The following is a 23,177-nucleotide window of genomic DNA, read 5'->3' on the forward strand; positions in this document are numbered from 1 at the left end:
AGACCGCTCCAGAGCTCCCACCAAGACTATCTACTACTAGAAGAGCTATATCTCGAGAGAGTAGCGAGAGAGCTACATCTCTTATGAGTGAAGGTGTGTGTTACAAGTGAGGGGTAAGGGTCCTATTTATAGTGGGAGGTGGATGTAACACCTAGCTTTATAAATAAAACTGCAGGAGTGAATATATGTGGGCCTAGGAAGTCCCAAACCACATATACATACAAATCGAAGTGATATCATAGCACGAACCACGATTATAACTTTATTACATCACATGAACATGTCCATCACATCATTGACAATGTCATTATTACAACGGATACGTAGAAAAGATATAAAAACTTCATTCCATAGGGACACCGACTGGTGGTAGGCCCTCCTCAGTAGTCCTAGACGTCCTCAAGAAACTCCTCATAGCCTTCACCATCTGGCACCCATCTGGGATTTTCATTGGTGACAACGACAAGCGTCATCTCACCATGCTCAGCAAGTATAACTATGGGGATGCAAGGCTCAAAGGCTTGACACTGGTTAAAGCGGTCAGCATTTTAGTTGATCATGTTTTATTTAACGCCTAAGTTACTAACTTAGTGAGAAAACCCTTTCCCATGTGAAGAGTAATTATAAACATTAATATTAAAGATATCTCGCATCCAACCACATATCTGGCTATACAAAAAGGATCTAGGCCGCTCGTGTCCATGAGCACGGCTGATATATCAGTTTGATCAAACTCTACAGAGTGTGTACACTTTCACCCTGAGTCATGATTCCCAATTGGCCCAGGGCCCCTTGACCCCCTAACACTTCCAAGGTGAGTAGGCAGGGTCTCACTACAAAGCCTTTCACTAATTACCCTAACAAGTTAGTAGCCGTGAGGTTTCAGCAGCTAGGCGAATGGAGGCCCCCTTCAAGACTGGCACACCCTGACTGCAGCCCAGCACACATCTTGATAGGCAAGAAGCCATTCTGCAACCTAGGCCCCCCTCTTGTGCCTTTCAGTAACCACTAACGAGCTAGAGAAAACTAGTTATACAACTAAGATCAGAGCCATGTGATCCCAAGGTTGTACGGACCTCCTAGGTGGCCGCTTTAAGTATGAGTCCTTACAGAGAGCAACTGGAGTATAAAAAGACCCATACTCTAGCCCCCTTTAAGTTACTAAACATCATCATTTATCCATTGTTACATATATCCATTAGTCAATATTACAATTAAGCCTTTGTTGAGCATAGCAAAACTTATCCTTCTATTATGCAAAACCTCCCATAGGTAACATGGAATATAGATCAAGTATTTCTAGGCATGTCCTTAGGGTATATCAAATTTAGACACATGCATATGTATAAAGTGATTAAAGATTGCTGGGTAACATGGAAACCATGGGCTATACTTGCCTTGCTCACAAGCTTGGTCATGGTACTACTATTCACACTCCTGTTCCTCGAACACCTTGCCCTCTATACGCATAACCATTACCAAACAAGATATCCAGACAATCATCACATGCAAGAAAGATATATTTCTATTAGCACATTACATCATGCAATAAAAACATATAGAGAAACACTTATAAAACTAGTCTACTCATTTCTATGAACACATGAACGCGAAGATCACTCTAATCGGACCTAAAATGAGAACGTTATGAACAAAACCATTTTCAGGGATATTTCTGCAATTAAATATATTTTTCTAAGCGCTTATACACTAAAACCGAGGCCTAAAACATAATTAAACCTAAAATAGAGGGGTTTTAGAGCAAAAACAGGATCTCTGGTCCTCGGGTGCAAAAACCAGAGAGAATAGGGTCTAAGCTGCTAAAAACATGACCTAAATCTAAAGGTATTTAAACTGTGGTGGACTGCGGGTTGATTCCTAGAAACTCTAGGGGCCTAAGCGCAAAAGGAGTGGTGGCTATTTGCTGGGCGTCGGCACGGTGCCACGTGGCACGATGTGGTTGGGCGGGGCCGTGGACCACGTGCATGGGCTCTGTCCCGTGGTCCACCATGAACCGGCGGTGGGGTTCCATAGTGGTGCGCCATGGGGGCGGCCCGAGCTCGCCGGCGAGCGGCAGGAACGGCGCTTTCAACCTCGGCTCGTGACGCGAGTTGCACCAGGGGGAAGTGGGGGCAAAAGCGAACGCGACCAAGGGCTCAGCACAGCTGGAGGGGCTCACCACGATGGCAACGGCGGTGGTAACCTGCAAAGAGAGAGGGCTCTGATGAGCTCTAGCTCTTGAAAAGCGAAGGGAAAGGGCGCGGCTTCACCTGGCGAGGCTCGTCGGAGACACGGTAGCGACGGTGGCTGTCGGAGACTACAACCGAGTAGTGGTGGTGGTGGTGGCAAAACGAGAAAGGGAGAGCTCACGGGGGCGGGCCTAGGCTTTATAGGCCGAGGAGAGGCGGTGGCCGTTGCGGGTGCGCCACTAGGGCTGGTGGAGGTGGGCTGACTGGCCATTAAGGCCACTCGCTGGTAGCAGTTATCGGCAAGGTGAAATGGGCGGTGGCGCCCACTCGGCTGGAGGTAGGGGAAGGGCCATCCGGTCGCTGCCTGGTGTGGGCACATTGGCGAGCAGGGCTGGGCCATCAGCGGTTGTGGCATGCTGGCGGGCGTGGCTGCTGGGCCGAGTGGCCCAACTGCGGGGCGATGGGGTGCTGGTGGGGAGGCGGCCGAGCAGGCCATGGCCTGGGCCTCTAGGTGGGCTAGCCGCGCGTGAGAGAGGAAAAAGGGAGGGAGAAGGAAGGCTGGACCGGCTCTGGCTATGGGCTGAAAGAGAGGGGGAGGGAGAAGAAGAAAAAGAAAACCCTTTTCTATTTTTCTGTTTTTGCAAACTTGCTCAAATTCAAGCAAAGTTTGATTTCAACCACCCAACACTATTCCTGCACTCAAACAAAACATAGTGCACCAGCATGAATGCAACAAAAGTGTTTCTAAACCTTATGTTTGATTTTAATATTCATGAAAATTATTATTTATCCTAGATAAATCATGAAAAATTAAATTAAAAAGAAGCAAAATTATTTACTATTTCTAAAAATGATTTTTAGGGTGTTATAGTGGAGTAGGGGCTACTCCATCGTCAGCGATCCGCGTGACATCCTCTCCTTACCCTTAGATCAAACTGCTAATGAAACTGCCATAAATGGATGCACCATGTTGCTCCTAAGTGTGTTTCCTTGCATGTGTCCGAAGGAGAGGTGGTGGAGTGGAAGTGGGGCGCCGAGCGATGTAGGTAGGGCGCCGGCCAGACCTTGATTTCACTGCCTTTCGATCATAGGGCCTTGGTTGGCTCCCAAAGGTGGTTGTGAAGGCAGCACATGTGAAGATTTGGCCGGTAAAGCGGTTCCAAGGTTAGTTGGAGGGCTCCAAGTCCATGACAGTGGACCCCTGGATCCAAGACCACTCCATCGTGGCCATTGATGCAAACCAACTTAAATCAATGCTTGGAAGAGCTTGTGGAGCAGCTCCCACAGATCGGTGACACTGGACAGTGCAAGGTGGCACAAGGGGGGCCGGGCGGTGCCCTTGTGGGGTGGCTGGTGGGCCCAAGTGGCCTAGGCTTCCTGCCACGTCCACTTGTCTCCATGTGTCCATATTTGTCACCTTTCTGCTTATTTTTGCTCAAATTTCCTGCTATACAAATAAATCTCCTTGTACAAGTGAAACTAGGTCAATTATAAACATAAATCACTACCTATGTTGTTGTTTACTCCTATTTTTGGTGCAATGTTGATGGTCAAAATAGGCATTTAGTGACCGTCAACAAGCTCCCCCACACTAAACCTTTGCTCAGTCCCGAGCAAAGCGGGAAAACAAATATTCAAGCGCAACTTAATATGAATCAAGGCTTCAAAGATATGATGCTAACATAAAAGATATACCAAGTCATACCTCGTACCTTGTGGATTTTGAAGTGTCTACCATGTCGCCTTGAGTGGTTGAAAAGGGGAACGGCTTTGACATCAAGTCATCACTATCCCCTATGAAGCATACTTGGAGTTTTTATAACTTTTGCAATTGAAAACATAGCTCATACTTCTCCTCAAATGGTACTCTCAAGTCACTCAATGGTGTATATATCCTCACCAAGGTATTGACGTTTGCCTTCCTTCCTACTTCCAATAAGCTAATGTGGAGTTTGGGTAGGATAAGAGTAAAGCATACTTGCATTGCATATATTGCTAAGTCAAACAATGGATCAATGGAGGAAAATATCATACACTCAGATCAAGGTGTACATGTGTGTGGAAGTACGATAATGATTTTGATTACTCCATAGCAATGATTCTTTCTCCATCCTTTATATGAGAGTAGGGCTAGTTTTTTTTGCTCAACTATGGACCAAAATGTGTCCTCGCATTTTTTATGGACCTTCATGTGTCCACATTTTTTTTCAATACTATAGCCCATGCCTCATTTATGATAATAATGGAGAAAATCATGCTAACAAACATGGAGTATTTATTTGGTGGAAAAGGAAAGGCATGTATTTGCTTACTTCCAGTGTAGAAGCATGGCATATATTTGGTGGAGTGTATGTGACCTTGATCTTAAGAGCATGATAAAATTCTCAACACATGTCAACAAAATTTGACAAAGCTCAAAGCAAAGACAAGTAGCATATATGGAAGGTTTTCAACATTTAACATGGTATTTGGATTTGGTAGAAAATATCACCATTGGGGAGAAGTGAGGGTATCTATTTTTGATGTTTTATCAAAACAAATCTCCAAGAGCTTACATAGATAGATAGGATTTCTTTAGTCTATACCATATCTCACTTCACAACAACTTAGTTGACATGTTTTTCTAATATAGATATGTCCACAGGTAACAAGTATATGGACCAAGTACAAAGTCTATGTTGGCCAATCTTTATAAAGTCATGTTCATAGTTTGGCATGATTCACATTTTAAGTTTGATTTTACTATATAGCATTTTTCAACACATCAAACATATAAGAATAAACCAAGAGTGGGTAGAGGGAATGCAAACCTACGTGCCAAAGTGGTGGAGGCCTAAGAGAAGAATTTGGATAGCCTCCCCCACACTAGGACTTTTATGTCACTTGACATTAAAGCCTAGGGTAGATGTTGGACATCCCTCAGAGTGTACTCCATTGACATTTTGCTCAAGTTGTTGGCACCTTGTTTTTTTACCCTTCATTCTTTTTGTGTTCAACTTGAAAGGTTTAGTGACAAATACCCGAAGGACACAAGTTCTACAAAATGATTTTACCCTCACTTTACAAAGTTACTTCTTTTTGGGTGAGAACAAAGAGAAGAGACTAAGCATGATTTTTTTTCAGAATTCTTGGACATAGTACTCCCCTTGTTCTTTTTAATCTTAAGACAGTTTGTGAACAAAGATACCCAAAAGGAGTTTGTTCTAGAAGCATGTTTTTCCCTCATTGCTTTATTTTATTAAGAGAGGCTTTATTCGAGGAGTTGGTGCAAGCTAATTATGCATAGAAACAATCCAAGTAAATCTTTATTTTATTATTTTTATTTTTATTTTAACATAAGACAAGACTATTCTAATTTATTATGCATGAAAGAAAATGAAATGTAAAATGCGAAAATTAAATACGAGATACATACCGATTTACCTATTGGCGTGGACTTGTTGTGTCAAGTCAATTGATAACTTCCTTATTGAATTCAGCATGAATTTCTTGTTTCACTATCTTGATCTTCATTTAGTTGTCTTTCCTGCAAAGGTTAGTGGTCAACACATACCCGAAGGAATTCCTGAAGAAACAAGGGTGGTCATAACGACAAGTTGGTAATCCTATTTAGTTAGCATGGATAGTTTTTCCCCATGTTCTTTAGTTCTTGTTTATTGTTCTCCAAGTTCTTTCAACAGCTTTCATCACAAGAATTTTTTCACTATTTTGAATTTATCTCAAAAGTTTATCCATCATATTTACAATTTTACATGCAACCACTATCTATACCAGTAGTTTTAGTTCAATAATCAAACTAGACTCCATGTCTAATTTGATTAAGGAAGGCTATTTAACCTAAGCACCACGCTTAATTTAAAAAGCCAATGGAAATATGATCAGGCATCCAAACCTTAAACTAGGCACCATGCTTAATTTAAAGGTTATAAATGTATGATCAATACTTCCAAACTAGAACATACTACCATAAATGAAAGGAAGCATGAAAGCATTTTAAGATTCATTCAAGCGAAGATGAGAATATTAATGGTGAACCAATCAAACAAGCATGCTATAGAAAGGAAAGCTAGCTAAATGAATGCTATGATTATGAAACAAGAATTCTAACTGAATGAATGCTTAAGTATAAATGTCTAGGACTTAGCTTTTTCCCGTAGCGTGAACCATCAGCCGATATCATACCGAATAGCATATTTAGCAAACATAAGAATTTGTTGGTCCCTTTTAACTTACGTCTACTACAAAGCTAGACTAAGAACCCGAATAGATAGATAACAAAGGAAATTTGACATCTACCTAGACTAGGAATAGTACCCGACTACAGTTCAGAGACTAGGAGCTACCCAAAGAAAGCACTAAGCATTTATGATTCAAGCAAACATGGAATGGTGAGAATAAAATGGAAAGATTGGTTCTCACATACCTTGATCGATTTCATCATTACACACAACTTTAGATGGAGTTGTGAGTGATGCAACGCCTTTGTTCTATCACATATGATGATTTTATCTCCTCTTGACGGTGACCTTTTCTCCATCTGCACATGGTTAGAAATGTATATATATACATACCTATGAGATGGCAAGGTGAAGGTGTTGATGATCCATGAATGACCAGGTGGCCTAGGCTCTTGATAGTTTTCTTGTAGAAATAAGCCAGAAGGTCTAATGGTTGATTTTGCCCTGTTTATTCTACACTCAACAAGACAAGGATAATCCCACAAAAGCTAGTGGTAAACTAGATTAGCAGACGTCAAGGTAAATATCAAAATCTTTACGCCAATTGCTTCCCCGGCAATGGCACCAGAAATGCTTGTTGACATTTCTTAGCATCGCTACCAGGCTTTGTAATCCTCGGCAACGGCACCAGAAATGCTTATTGATATTTCTTATGCTCAAGTAGATAATTCCGCAAGCGCACAGAATATCATTGTAGCATTTCACCCGGGAATATTCTAGGTATCGTTATTTATATTTTACCACAGGGAAGCAAGGGTTAAAGATAGTGATAGTTAACCATCATGTATCTACTAACTAATATACCGACTAGACTAATGTGGGGGTAAGTGATATACACTAAAGTAGAGTGACACACAAGGATCCAATCATGAAAAGGTAAATTGGAAACATAACTAAATAGCAGGACAATAATAATAAGAGAACACTAGAATACTAAATTACTTCTATTCAAGCACAACTCTAGCTAGTGACTGTGGCTATACTGACAAACCAAGATAGTGCAAGGCCGATAGGAAAATTGGTCAAGATGTAGCGTGGCAATAGTTCTAGATCTGTCATGGGGACCCATTCTGGATCTAGCAGGGGTTCGATGACCTTGTCAAAGATGAATCCCTAGCTAAAGTCATTGAATACCTCTTGAGTATAGAGGTCCATGTGGTGTGCCAGTGTTGGTGTACTAGCCACCATGGCGTCCTCGAGCCCAATGAGGAACATGTAAATGGAGGGGAGGCTCCCCCCCCTACATGGTGGGCATGGGTTCCTATATAGGTACAGGTTCCCAAGCTAGTCAGCGATGAAGTCTAGGATGCCGAAGGTGATCTTAGGGCCCGAGTGAAGCTTCTCACTATTGTCGAAGTGGAAGATGATCCCCATTTAAAACATCAAAATTATGTGCACAAAAGGCCCCTACTTGGCTTGCCAACTGTTACAGGAATTGGCTCTAGCAATATGGGTTAGCGTATCAGGCACAGGGAATCAGAAGGGCATCCAGTTGAAAACAGATCTCTCTATCTCGTATATTGGTGTTTATAGGGGCGCTAATGACTAGTTGCCTAAGAGTTGCTATGCAATGTAGCCAAATACCGATCATGGGCTCCATACCCCCGCCTTATATAGTCTGGAGGGTAAGTAATAGTTCGAGTCCCTATCGATTTACATAGAAGCTCCCTAGTTTATTGCAAGGAAAACTAGGTCAGAATCAGCTTTTCCTTATTTGAAATAGTTTCCAAGCTCCATACACCTGGTTTCTTGTCCACTACATCTAATGATGTGCTTTGGTTTGGTTAGGACTCATCTTCACCAGCTTTAGCCCACTCTAGTTGTAATGGGTTGTTCTTCGGGCTTTGAGGTACCCTGGGTCCATATCAGTGACATGATGGTTCTGGATGCTTTTGTTTACCATAAGTATTCCAAATCTCATGGTTGGTTTGGTACAAGTCTAGCAGCTAAAACTGCTAGTGTTGAGGTCATAAATCGACTTTGAACTACAAGTGTTGAGCTCATTATCATCAAGATTAATCATAGCCCAAAACCATCAATGGAACCATCTAATCAAAAAAGGATCTAGGCCGACCAAGGCGCTTGGGTGGATAGTTGCTCCCCTTTCTATGAATTTTCTTGTCTCAGATGCCTAAGGTTTTGGGGAGAAGATTAGGATAAGGAACCTATAGTCGACACTATAATACTAGTTTGGTCCCAACTAGAGTCAACTCGGAGTCATAGGAACTACATAGGAACCCAACCCCATCTTGTTGTCTTCCTGGCTAACTAGACTGCTTTGTTTTCATTGGCTCTGCATTTATCCTGTGTGTGCCTGTGTCATTTGTCATAACTCCTATCATATCACTTACCCCCGCTTTAGTTTAGCTGGTACATTAATTAATAGATACATCCTTGTTAGGTATCAATATTCTTTATCTATTGCATTCCTAAGGATAAATATGATACATTGAAATAATCCTGAGTAATAGCTACAATGATATCCGTGTGCTTGTGGATTATATGTGTAAGTCTTAAGAATTGACAACAACAGCCAAAATGATATGAAATGCATGACAACAACATTTTGATCACATTTAGCTTCTCATAGTTGAGTACTTCATCACATTCGCTTCTACATGCACACTTAACTTTAAAATAACACTTAGATTCATAAACTAATACCATTCGACCTCCGATGGAAGGTGACTAAAACAACCAAATTATCTTAATTACAAAACTCCTTTTGTTCAGGGAAACATCTTATTTATCAAGTAAAAAACAATGAAAGTATATTATTATACTATAAAATGATACTTGAACGTAAACGATAATTATTGGTTTCTAACTTTGTTCGGTATAACTATTGCGTACAATGAATTTATACGATTTTTAGAATCATATAGAGATGCCATCCATATCTTCTGTGATGAGATATACCTAAATTAAATGAGATATTAATATATCCCTAGCAATCATCGACTACTCATCATATAAAAGCACCCAAATACCCCTTGGCTACTTCACACTATAGTGATACATCTAGCTAGAGTAATATTACTATTAATTCTTTCAATTCTTTGCAAGCCATGGCAACAGGGACTGAAAAAGGTGGCTCGAACCCAAGGCAGATGACATCCTTTCTTCAACCCCTGCCTTATAAGTGCTACTTGTGCCCCAAGAGATTCAAGAACTCCCAAGGTCGTGGTGGACATATGGCAAAGTGTCATAGTAATCTCATGGAGATGAGGAGGAAAAATGAGGAACATGTGGATAAGAAGCGCAAGAGTTTGATCATGGAGATGCTACCACTGAACAAGGCATATTGGATGAGATACCATAATGGAAAGGTGAGACCGTATGAGTTTGACTTCAGATCAGTGAAAGAAAATTCTACTTTACATAGAGAAGTTGAATCAAGTGAATGTTTATCATTACATCAAAGCATGAATGACAAGAAAGTGCGGATCCAAGATAAGGGAGACATGGACACTAACAAAGTGAACCTTACCTTGAAGCTTTGATGTTTTACCTTACTACCTAAGAGGTGCTTAAGGCCTCCCAGCAATAAAACCTAGTGCCAGATCGAGCAAGTCACAAGTAGCAGATGACAGACGGACTCCAGCTATGTCATTTTTATGCTTGATTTCATTTTGTAATGGATTTTTAGATTCGTCAAAGTTTTTCTTCATATGAATAAAGTTTGGCTTCCTAAAAATCTTGAAGAGCACCTCTTCGAGCAGCTCGGCGGCCAGATTCCCATTCATTTTCTATATATTCTCCCATGACTCCTTAAGTGCCTCGATAAGTTATACTAACCTATCGAGACACTCGGGGGCTACAATTACTTACTACTACTTGCGTTCTCTCAAGTCTGAAAATAAGTTATGGCATAAGTGAACAAGCGAATCCCTAGGCTGATCTCACCAAAACACCCTAGAGGTTGTGGCCAGATCCTCAGGCAGATAGACCTAAACTTAACCAAAATCGGATGCTAAGACAAAGAAAACAAAAGTAATAAAGCTAAGTATCACATGGCTTCATGATTAAGAAATGACAGAACTCCGATGAGGAGGATGAAAAACACACGCGAACACAAACTGGACACAGTGATTTGGGCTGCAAAGTGGCAGCGTTTTCTATTGATTGCATTCACTATATAAAGGAATTACATGCTGTGTTACAAGGAAATAAAAGGACCTGCTAATCCCGGCATACTCGTGATCAGTGGTTGCCATCCCAACCACCTGGGCCATGCCGCAATCTGTGGCCTGCCTCTAATGGCGTTAGGCGCCTCTACCTTCTATAATTAGATGCTCAAGGACTTATTCAAACATTCTCCTCCTAAGTCCTGGAGCCACTAGCCTAACTTCTTCATGCCGATCTCACCACGGAGCTCTTGAAACCGAGAACGACCGAGCGCTTTTGTGAGAATGTCGCCCAGCTGATGCTCAGTGCCGACGAACTCTATGTCAATCAGCCTTCTGTCCCAGCACTCCCGGATGAAGTGGTATTTTACATCAATGTGCTTACTCCGGTCGTGATGAACAGGGTTCTTCATCAGTGCGATGGCGGACTTGTTGTCCACCATGAGCTTCGGTGCGCGGACAGCTCCTCCGATGAGCTCTGCCAGCAGACGTGCTAGCCAGACTCCTTCGCACGCTGCTCCGGCCGCCGCTATGTACTCTGCCTCGCAGGACGATAGGGCGACCACTTTCTGCTTTGACGATTGCCAAGCAACCGGTCCACCAGCCATGAAGAAGATGAGACCGCCTGTGCTCTTGCGATCGTTCACGTCCCCAGCTAAATCGCTGTCGGAGTAGCCTATCAGCTGGGGCGCTGTTCCTCTTCTTCCTGCCGGACGGTAGTGCACTCCCCAGTGCACCGTGCCTGCCACATACCGGAGGACTCGCTTGACTGCCGCGAGGTGCTCCTGTCGTGGCGCTTCCATGAACCTGCTGAGGTACCCAACAGCATATGCTAGGTCCGGCCTTGAGTTACATAGGTACCTGAGGCTGCCGATGAGACTGCGATACTCGGTGGCGTCAACAGCCGGCGTCGTGCCCTCTTTTAGGAGCTTCAATTTCATCTCCATGGGTGTGGCACTTGCGTTGCACCCTGTCAGTCCGCCCTAAGGATCTTGGCGGCGTAGGCACTCTGTCGCAGCGTGATGCCATGAGCGCCCTGGGTGACCTCGAGTCCAAGATAGTAGGACAAGAGCCCGAGGTCACTCATGCGGAATGTGCGCAGCATCTGTGCCTTGAACTTCTTGACGGCGTCGGCATCACCACCCGTGATGATGAGGTCATCGACGTAGACTCCCACGATCAGGCGCTCGGCACCTCTGCCCCGGGTATACATCCCGTGCTCGTCGATGCAGCGCGTGAAACCGAGCGCCAGCAGCTCGGCGTCGAGCTTCTGGTTCCATGCTCTCGGCGCTTGGCGGAGTCCGTAGAGCGCCTTGTGAAGGCGCAGCACCTTGTACTTGTGCTTGTCGTCGATGAAGCCGGGGGGTTGATGGACGTAGACCTCCTCTTGGAGCTCGCCGTTCAAGAATGCCGACTTGACATCCATGTGGTGGACACCCCAGCCGAAGTGGGCAGCGATGGCGAGCACCAGCCGCACCGACTCGAGTCGTGCAACTGGGGCGAACACTTCTTCAAAGTCGACGCCGGGCCGCTGCACATAGCCTTTGGCGACGAGGCGTGCCTTGTACTTGGCGATATTGCCCTTTTCATCGCGCTTGACCTTGTACACCCACTTCAAGCCGATGGCGCGGTGCCCCTGAGGAAGCTCGACCAGCGACCATGTCTAGTTGTCGCGGATCGACTTCATCTCCTCCTCCATCGCGCCGACCCAGTTGGGATCGCCCTCGGCTTCTTTGATCGACCTGGGCTCCTCCACACTCACCGCGTGGCTGACAGTGTGGAGCTCGGCCTCAACAGCGTCGCGGTGCTCCAGCCCGGGTGACGCGTCCGTGTCGAGGATGTTGTCGAGGGTGCGGTACCTGTGTACCACCTCATCGTCATCATCGTCCAGGTTCGGGTCGGTGGTGAGCGGCGTCGCGAACTCGACGTGAGCTCCAGCCCCTTGCGGTGTTGAGAGCGCTCCCAAGGCCGCCGACGCGCTCTGGGCGCCTGGCGACGTCGTGCGCGGACCGGAGGATGTCGACGCTGTTGGAGCTGGCGTGCGCGGCTCGGGAGAGACAGGCTCAGGGGCCGGTCCCTCAAGCTGATGGCGCCGCAGCTCGTACTCCTCCGCGATGGTGAAGGGGTGGGGCTCGGTGACGTCCGAGGCTGCTCCCCATTCCCAGCGCGCTCCCTCGTCAAAGACAGCATCGCGCGAGACGTGAACGCGCTCGGCCACCGGGTCGTAGAAGCGGTAGGCTTTGGAGCCATCTTGGTACCCGATGAAGACCACCTTGCGCCCGCGATCATCAAGCTTCCCGAGGTGTGGGCGCACGTTCTTGATGTACGCCACGCAGCCGAACACACGGAGGAAGTGCACTGGGGGCTTCTTCCCGTACCACGCCTGGTACGGCGTCTCGTCGGTGAGCGCACTCGTGGGCGCCCGGTTCAGGAGAAAGACAGCGGTGTGCACTGCCTCTCCCCAGAAGTGGCCGGGCACTCCCCGTGCGCGCAAGATGCTCCTCGCCGTCGCCACGACCGTCTGATTTCGGTGTTCCACCACGCCGTTCTGTTGTGGCGTGTATGGAGCCGAGTGGTGGCGTTGTATCCCCTCTCCTGCACAATATTCACCGAACGTAACCGAGGTGAACTCACCACCGTTGTCAGTGCGTAGCACCTTCAACTTCTTCCTCGTCTCGCGCTCGACGCGGGCTTGGAACGACATGATCGCCGCCGGTGCGTCCGCCTTGGAACGCAGGAGTGTGAGTCACATGTAGCGGCTCATGTCGTCGACGAGTAGAAGGAAGTAGACGTTCCCGGCCGGTGTCGCTGGCGTGATGGGGCCGCAGAGGTCGCCGTGGACCAGATCAAGCTGTTCTGCGGCCCGGAACTTGGCCGCCTTGGGGAACGGCGTTCGCTTCTGCTTCGCCAGCACACAGTCTTCACAGACCTGTTCGACGTGGTCGATGGAGGGCAGTCCGCGCACCATGTCCTTGCGCCCCAACTTCCTGAGCGACTGGAAGTTGATGTGCCCGAACCGCTCATGCCACCTCCAGGCGACGTCGCCGGCGCGCGCGGTGAGACACACCGGGGCGACGACGTTCATGTCGAGGAAGTAGAGCCGGCTCGAGGAACGCTCCACCTTGGCGAGCAGTTGGCGTTGCAGGTCGAAGAGGCGCAGGATGCCGGACTCGATGAGGACCTTGAAGCCGTCCTCATCCAACTGCCCGATGCTCACGATGTTGGTGGTGAGCCGCGGGATGTAGTACACGCCCTCCAGCCGGCGGTGCTCGCCGTTCTTGCAGGCGAAGAGGACGGTGCCCTTGCCCTCGATGTTCACCACCGATCCGTCGCCGAATCGGACGGTGCCGGTGATGCCCGAGTTCAGCTCGGCGAAGACCGACCGCGATCCCGACATGTGGTTCGTCGCTCCAGTGTCAAGGACCCAGCGGCAGGGCCCCTCCGCCTCCTTCTCATCCTCCCTGAGATGAAGGAGGACCTTGGGCTCGGCGAGGTGGACGCGCGCGCGTGCATCGACGGCGGGCGGCGGCGGCGGCGGCGTGGATTGGGGAGAGGAAACAGGCGACGCGATTACCTCCGTCTCAGCGGCGATGTACATCAAGGCCCGTTCCTCCTCCTCCTCGGCCTGGGCCACATGGGCCGCGGCCTTCTTTTTCTTGCCACGGCAGTCTCGGGCCAATGGCCCTTATTGCCGCACTTCTTGCAGGCCGTGCCCGGCGGCGGCTTTCCACCACCAGCGTTGCCAGCGCCCGCGCCGTGACCGTCGTGGTCGTCGCGCGTCGCGCCTTGACCGCCACGACCGCGACCGCGGCCATGGTTCTTCCCGCGACCGTTGGAGCCGCTGCTGCCACCGGAGCTCTCCTGCTCGCGACGGCTCTTGCGACGCGCCTCCAGTCCTCCTCACAGAGCAGGAGTCGCCCCATGCCGTCCGTGATCTCCTTTGGCTTGCCGCGTTCCTCGAACACGCGCAGCCGCCCGATGACGTCCTCGATCGACGTGTTGTTCAGATCGAGAAACATCTCGAGGGAGACGGCGGCTTGAGACAGGCGATCGGGAACCACCTGCAGAAGTTTCTTTACCACCTCGGCGTCCGTGATATTGTCGCCGAGGATGCGGAGGTTGGTGGCGAGCGACGTGATGCGGATCCCGAACTCGGAGACGGTCTCGCCATCCTTGAAGACGAGCGCCGCGAACTCGCGGCGAAGCTGCTGCGCGCTGGCGTCGCGCGCGCGGTCGTCGCCGATACGGAGCACCTTGACGGCGTCCCACGCCTCCTTGACGGTACGCTTGTGACCGAGCGTTCCCCACATCTCGGAGGGAACCGAGCGCAGGAGGCCCGCCATGGCCTGTCGATCGTGCTGGTACTCATCTTCGTCGGCGTCCTCGTCAATCCCGAGCTCGACGGCGTCCCAGACCCGAAGAGTCTGGAAGTTGACCTCCATCACCAGCGCCCACTCCGGGTAGTTCGTCCGCGTGAGCATCGGCCAGGCGACGTTCGCGGACGAGCGCTCGATGACGCGCTCGACGACGCGTGAGCTGGAGCGGCGGCGGCTGTGTGGACAGCCACGACGTCGCGGCGGCGATCGCGAGGGCTTGATCTCGTTCCCACCGCTGCCATCATCCATCGGCTTCTTCTTAGACGGCGACTGGGATGCCATGGCGACGGTGAAGAAACCGGCTCTGATACCAATTGACAGAACTCCGATGAGGAGGATGAAAAACACACGCGAACACAAACTGGACACAGTGATTTGGGCTGCAAAGCGGCAGCGTTTTCTATTGATTGCATTCACTATATAAAGGAATTACATGCTGTGTTACAAGGAAATGAAAGGACCTGCTAATCCCGGCATACTCGTGATCAGTGGTTGCCATCCCAACCACCTGGGCCATGCCGCAATCTGTGGCCTGCCTCTAATGGCGTTAGGCGCCTCTACCTTCTATAATTAGATGCTCAAGGACTTATTCAAACAAGAAACAATGTTTATGCATTCCCTAGGTCATTATCATGGCCCTATATGCTATCTTGCTCATCGGACTTGTCAGGCATACTATCTCGAATCATGGTGGTAGGGTCCATCTCAGCGATCAAGGCTTAGGTAGGTTCTGCAGCTCTATGGCAAAGGTCCTCTAGCACAGCGGGCTCGATGTTGGAAGGCACACCCATAACAGACCCAATGTCCAGATAGGGATACAATGCCCCAGCTACCACCAGCACAATCTGAGCCCCGACGATAGGCCTTGCTGGGCGATCTCTACTAGCCGAAAAGGAACACCGGCCAGTTAGGAAGCTACCTCTGTGATAGGACCAGGCGCTTCGGTTGGAAGATATGCGGCCAGGCAGACTAGATGCCCACCATAACAACGCCCTATAGCTCGGCGTTCTCACCCCCCAAGGCCAACAACTGAGGGCCTGTTTAGTTCTCAAAAATTTTTGTGCAGTACCCATCACATCGAATCTTGCGGCACATGTATGGAATACTAAATGTAGACGAAAAAACAAACTAATTACACAGTTGGGCGAGAAATCGCGAGACGAAACTTTCGAACCTAATTAGTCCATAATTAGACACTAATTGTCAAATACAAACGAAAGTGCAACAGTAGCCAAAACTCAAAATTTTTTACTCTAAACACGCCCTGAGTTGCAAACCTCTCCTTCATAGCCACGTGAGCTACATGATGGACGCGCTCTGCATCGACGGCGGCGATCTCCAAGATCGCATCGGCCAACTCGCCCTGCTAAAGTGCCTCCTGAAGACGTTCTCTCTCGATTGCGTCAGGTGCCAAACCACATGATGTTGATCAAAAGCCCCGAATCAAGATTGTGCAAACTACGATAGCAAGAAGATGGCTACCTTGCACTAGCATCGCTGACTCTTGCTTTGCAAGCTTTCACCTTTGCCTCTCCTTTTGGTAGGCAGCTTCCTACACTGTTGTTTCACCTCCTCACCATGGCATCTGCTGCAGCAATAGGTGTCGACGCCCCTCCCCCGGTTCGATGATGAGAAGCAGTAGGCTGTTGGTATTCCTTATGTCTATTGGATAATTCCACAAGCGCACAGAATATATCGTCGTAGTATTTCACCTGGGAGTATTCCAAGATATAGTTATTTATTTTGTCCCAAGGGAAAGCGGTTGCTTGAAATGATAATAAAAGAGAGATCCTTATATACCACAACTTAGTATCAACTAGTATAGGGGGTAAATGGAATATGGTAGGAAGGGATGATGATGAAACAAGCCAAGATAAAGATAGATAAGATAACTAGTAAGTATAGCTAGGTGGGAGGACAAGAGAGAGTATAGGACTCCTACACTACTACACTTGGACCTTTCACAGCCACATCATAACCCCCATCGCAGTTCAATTTCGGCCTCGGCAGTGATGGTCATAGCCTTCACCATCGGCATCTAGGACCGACTGCGGTGTACACTAATACCGCCCGTATTGGCTTATGATCCGTCCATGATTAGGTCCTTACTTCTGTCACATTGGAGCAGACCCAGCAGTGGATGTACACTAACACCATCACATTGGCAAATGATCCGCCTGTGTCGAGGCTATCAAAACCATTGTGTGGGCACATCAACTACATGTGTAGTGGTCATCAACACCATCGCCTTGTACTTCGACCCGACTGTCAGCGGTGTGGTTTCACTGTCGCTTTGATAGCCGAGACGCCTATGTAGAGGTTAACACCACCATCACTTCAATGTATGATCCGCCGGTACAAAGGTCATGGTCACCGTCGCCTTGCATCACGATCCACCTTTGATGATCGTTTAGTCGGTGTCGGGTTACTAAAGGATTCGGCAGTGATATACTTTTGATCCCAACCTTATCATACGTATAGCAACAGGTGGTGATAACAAAACAATGAACGGCGCTTACATCCGATGGTGATAGAATTTTATCTGGTTTCATAATAGTAACTAATTTAGTTGGTCTCTTAATAGCTTCATGAACACAAAGCATACAGATATATAATCATTACATCCATAAATCATGTTCACAAACAAGAGTACTTTTTACAATAACAATGGATGCTACCATAACATCTTTCTCAACTGATGTCCTAACACAAGCGATACATAAAGCATACTAAAGGTACTGATATATACAGACTTTGTGGGGGGTACGACCCCGGATACCCACGGCAGACCACATGGGCTGCGCCCCTAGGGGTGGCCCAGCCTACAACAAGAAGCCTTGCGAGGCACGACTCTGCTCGGCGTCTCCCGCAAGACATCGGGAAGATATCCTAAAGATACTACGAGATCTGTTAGGATATGTATGATCCCAAGATTCCTATAATCAGTTATTACTTTATGGTTATCTCTTAGATCTAACCGACTTGTAACCCTGCCTCCCGAACTATTTAAGGCAGGCAAGGAACCCCTCTAAAATCACGGCATATCATACGATAGCTAATACAAACCAATAGACCACAGGAGTAGGGTATTACATCATACTGACGGCCTGAACCTGTCTAACTCGTGTGTCTCTGTTGCCTTCTTGTTCTTGATCTCACGCTCCTCTACCGATCAATCTACCTTCGTGGGATACCCCTCAGAGGACTACCGACTGATAATCTGTCGATAGTTGGTGCGCCTAGGTAGGGGTGTGCGTGCTGTTTCCTTGTCGAACAAGATGGCTTTTTCCGTAGGCTCTTCATTCCTTCCATAGCCCGGCCAGATCTTCACGGTCAGATCCATCTCGTGGGTCATCAACGCTGATGGAGTCGGAGAGCTCCTCGAGCCAGAGCAGATCATTTCTGCACCGGCCACCCCTGCGCCTGCAACTGCAGATCCGATCTCGGAGGTGATTCCGAGATTTCTTTCGGCAATAACTCGTCGTCCGCTTCCCCGCTACCAGAGGAGGCCGATCAACAACGATGATCTAATCGAATCCATCTATCGGGTCAGACTGAAGCTCGCCGATTGTCTCTCCGTCGCCGAATCGGCACTAGACACTCTAGTTCAGCGTCGACCACCATCCGATCCAGATCTATCGTAGGGTGCTCGGGAAACTACAAGGGCTATGGCCCTACCTTTCAGATTCTCCAACACCTCCGCCGCTTACTAGCACGCCCTAAGGGGCAAACTCGCCGACCAGATCACCGTCCAGCTCCCGCCGGCTGTCAACACGCTACACTTAGGCCGGAGCCCTAGGGGCGCACCTCTAGACCATCCCGGAAGAAACTCTGGGCTCCGAGTCTCAAGGCTCTATGGAGACCCTCGCCAAAACCTTCTCCGATCAATTTCTCCTCCCACCCTTCTAGGGTGGTGCAATCTTCAACGTCAGCATCGACAGCCCTCCTCGGAACGGCAAAACCGAGGAGGAGCGCGCTCCTCGGGAAAGCCGAAACAGTCAATCGCGCGCAGCGGCGAGAGAACGAAGCGGCCATCGCAAGGGCTGAGGCTGCTCGGAATAATCGGCTTGACTCTCAAGGAAGACCGCTCCCGCTCTACCGCAACCTCAACGAAGAATTTCTCCACGTCGACGGCCATGATGTCTTCAAGACTCCAAGCACCAATTTGGCAGTAGCCGCCAACAAGCTTGCTCGTTTCCCTCAAACGCCCGAGCTCGCCAAGATCGCCACCATGCTTAAAGCGGCTCACTGTCAGGTCAATGAGATCTGTGAGGATCAGAGACCTTCGTGCTCTATGAGCACGATTCACCGATCAGCTGCGCTGAGGTTCAACCACCGCCCAAGTCAAAGTCGTTTCGCCGACCAGTCATTACCTCTCCAAGGGGTACCTGGGGGGCTTCACGCCGAACACCATCGCCAACACGACCAGGAGGTCGAACAGGATGCTAGAGTACATCTCAGCAACCTCTGGGATGCACGGTGGCGTATCGAGCACCGTCGCTTTGGTCGCCACGAAGACGAAGTACGTCACCTGCCAGGATTACGAAAGGAAGTACGGCAACCCGGACTCAGCCCTCGAGCCTATCCCTGACCACAACGCCGTAGATTACGGTATCGATAATCCTGAGGGGCCTCCAGCTTTCACAAAGGATCTTCGAACACTTCAATGGCCCCATGGTTTTAAGATCACTGGGGTTGAGCCCTACGAAGGAAGAATGAACCCAACTCAGTGGCTGTAGGCTTATGCCACTGCTATCCGTGCCACGGGAGGAGACACCAGCATTATGGCAAATTATCTCCCCATCATGCTCATGCCACCCTGCCATGAGCTGGTTCACCAGCCTTGCACCGGACTCCATTGGCTCGTGGGAAGAGTTGAAGAAAGTCTTCACCGACAACTATATGGCCACGTGTACTCGACCTGGCACGAAGCATGATCTCAGCCACATCAACCAGAAGCCATCCGAGCTCCTCCGCAGCTACATCCGGCGTTTCTTCGAGATGAGGAATTCTATCCCCAACATCACGGAAGCTGAAGTCATCACCGCCTTTATCCGAGGACTCCACCATCGCGAACTTCACTCCAAATTCAACCATAAGCTGCCAACCGGTATCAGGCAAAATGATAACAACCGCCAACCAGTATGCCGATGCAGAGGAAGCCAAGGTGCGCTTCAACGAGGATGCAGACACTCAGCGACCACCCCACCGATATGACGATCGCCCCGACGACCGACGTCACAATGACCACCGCCCCGACGATCGCAGCTATCATCGTGATAGCGGCCGTGATCGAACAGGAGGACAAAGGCCTGGCCAAAATCGCCACCGCCAGCCAGAACACATCTTCACCGCCGCTAGTCAACCTCACGCCAAGCGTAACTATGATGAGCAGTACCAAAAGATACTCGATGGCCCGTGCCCTCTTCACAAGAACGCCAAACACAAGATGAAGGACTGCATTGGTCTAGCCAGGGAGTTCCAGGACAAGAGGCTCGACGACGATGCCAACAACGGAACAGGAGGTCGTCGACCGCCTGGGAACAACAACAACGCCTTTTAGGACTATGATAAGGTGGTCGCCACCATCTTTGGGGGTCTCGCCTCCACTGAGAGTCGAAGGGAACGGAAGCTTACCGCTCGACGAGTGCTCACCGTCGCTTCAGAAGAAACTACCGCCTGACCCCAGTTATCGCCCATGGTCTAAGATCCCCATCACCTTCAGTAGGGCCGAGCAGTGGGCAGACATACCATACACAGGGCGTTTCCCCCTCATCCTCGACGCAACCGTCCAGAAGGTGCTATTCAGAAAAGTCCTTGTTCATGGTGGTAGTGCTTTGAACCTACTCTTCGCCGGAGCCCTAAGGGAGTTAGGCCTCGCTGATATCAGATCTCACACCCTCGGACTCCACCTTTTGGGGCATGGTACCTAGAAGGGCATCCAAGCCACTTGGAGAGATCACCCTGCTAGTATAGTTCGGCACGGCAAGCAAGTACTGCATCGAGCATATCAACTTCTATGTTGCCGACTTCGACACCGCCTACCACGCCATACTTGGTCGGCCAGCTCTAGCCAAATTCATGGTCGTACCGCACTACGCGTATCTGGTGTTGAAGATGCCTTCGCCTATAGGAGTCCTGGCTCTGTGGGCCAACCTTTCCGTCGCCTATGCCTGTGAGACAGAGAGTCTCACCCTCGCCGAAGCCACCGACCTCTCCATCTAGATGGATAGCGTGATCACCGAAGCCAAGACAGTACCTACCGATGACATGGAGATTCTAGAGCTAGAGCTTCCCCGCGCCTCTGCCATGTCCAAGGAAATCAAGGAGGTCAGGCCTCGGCCTCAATGACGCTTCCAAGACCGTGAAGATTGGGGCTCACCTTCACCCCAAATAGGAAAGCGCGCTCGTCTCCTTCCTACGTGCCAACGCCGATGTGTTTGCTTGGAAACCTACAGACATGCTGAGGGTACCACGGGAGAAGATCGAGCACTCCTTGAATGTCTCGCCAAGCAGCCAAACCGATCAACCAGAAACTTCGCCGATTCACACCAGACAAGGAGGCTATTAGGGTAGAAATAAAATGGCTCTTAGCTGCCGGGTTTATAAAAGAAGTGTATCATCCAGATTGGTTAGCAAACCCTATTCTCGTTCGAAAAAAGAATAAAGAATGGAGAATGTGCGTTGATTATACTGATCTTAACAAACATTGCCCTAAAGACCCCTTGGGCTTGCCTCGGATAGACGAGGTTGTAGACTCTACCGCCGACTGCGAACTACTCTCTTTTCTTGACTGTTACTCTGGCTATCATCAGATCTCCCTCAAGGAAGAAGACTAGATAAAGACGTCGTTCATTACACCTTTCGGAGCATACTGCTACAAATCTATGTCCTTCAGGACTCAAGAACACTGGGGCTACCTATCAAAGGGCCATTCAGATGTGCCTCGACCAACAAATCAGCCACAACATCGAAGCATACATCGATGACGTGGTCGTCAAAACCTAAGACAGCTGAAACCTCATCGCCGACCTCGAAGAAACCTTCGCTCATCTGAACAAGTACCGATGGAAGCTGAACCCTTCAAAGTGCATCTTTGGAGTTCCATCCGATATACTGATGGGCTACATCGTCAGTGCTCGAGGCATCGAGCCTAATCCTAACAAGGTCTCCGCCATCGCCAATATGAAACGGCCAACATGTGTCAAGGATATACGAAAGCTTACTAGGTCTTCATATCACGCCTCGGTGAAAAAGGACTACCTTTCTTTAAGCTCCTCAAGGCCTTCGAGCACTTTTCTTGGTCAGAGGAGACAGACTCAGCTTTCGAGCAGCTCAAGTTGTTCTTAACAAAACCTTCGATCATGACAGCGCCACATCTAGATGAAACTCTGCTGATCTACATCGCCGCCACTTCTCGCGTTGTCAGCACGGCTATTGTCATCGAACGCGAAGAGTCCGGGCACGCCTACAAGGTGCAACATCCGGTATACTTCATCTGCGAGGTGCTTAATGAGCCCAAAACTCGCTACCCTTAGGTACAGAAGCTGTTATACGCAATTCTGATTACATCATGAAAGCTCCAACACTACTTCGAGTATTACAAGATCGCCGTGCTTACTGAGTTCCCTTTGGGGGACATTCTCCGCAACAAAGAGGCCAATGGCCGCATCATTAAGTGGGCTGTTGAGTTCGGCACTTACTCCATTGAATTCAGAAGCAGACCTACCATTAAGTCACATGCGCTTGCTGATTTTGTCGCTAAGTGGACCGAGATCCAAGAACCCATTGCCGCTACTTGCCCCGAGCACTGGGTGATGTATTTTGACGACGCCCTTAACATCAACGGTGCTAGCGCGGGCATTCTGTTCATTACGCCGACCAAAGATAAGCTCCGCTATGTCCTCCGGATACACTTTCTGGCCTCCAACAACGCCGCAGAATACGAAGCATGTCTCCATGGTCTATGAATAGCTGTCGAGCACTGGCATCAAATGACTTATGGTGTACGGGGACTCCGCGCTGGTTATCAACCAGCTCAACAAAGACTGGTGCTATTCCAGTGAGAAGATGGACGCATACTGCGCCGAAATCAGGAAGCTTGAGGGGAAGTTCTACGGTATCGAGTACCACCATGTGGTACGAGATCAAAATCAACCAGCTGACCACCTCTCAAAAATAGGTTCGTCTCGCGTCGCGGTTCCGCCGAGGTTCTTCATGCAAGATCTCCTGGTGCCATCCATTAAG

The 23,177-nt window shown here is 48.7% G+C and overlaps 1 protein-coding gene and 1 pseudogene across 1 annotated transcript; one reads left to right on the plus strand and one right to left on the minus strand.

Moving 5' to 3' along the window:
- Window positions 1-10,766: 10,766 nt before the first annotated feature.
- LOC136523967 (secreted RxLR effector protein 161-like) lies at window positions 10,767-11,501 on the minus strand. Its single transcript, XM_066517466.1, has one exon. It carries the CDS (start codon window positions 11,499-11,501, stop codon window positions 10,767-10,769), a length of 735 nt encoding a protein of 244 aa, XP_066373563.1.
- Window positions 11,502-14,020: 2,519 nt separating this feature from the next.
- Window positions 14,021-15,089, plus strand: LOC136523968 (uncharacterized; annotated as a pseudogene).
- The last annotated feature ends 8,088 nt before the right edge of the window (window positions 15,090-23,177 follow it).

This window comes from Miscanthus floridulus, chromosome 18 (genome assembly GCF_019320115.1).
Source record: "Miscanthus floridulus cultivar M001 chromosome 18, ASM1932011v1, whole genome shotgun sequence".
NCBI lineage: Eukaryota > Viridiplantae > Streptophyta > Magnoliopsida > Poales > Poaceae > Miscanthus > Miscanthus floridulus.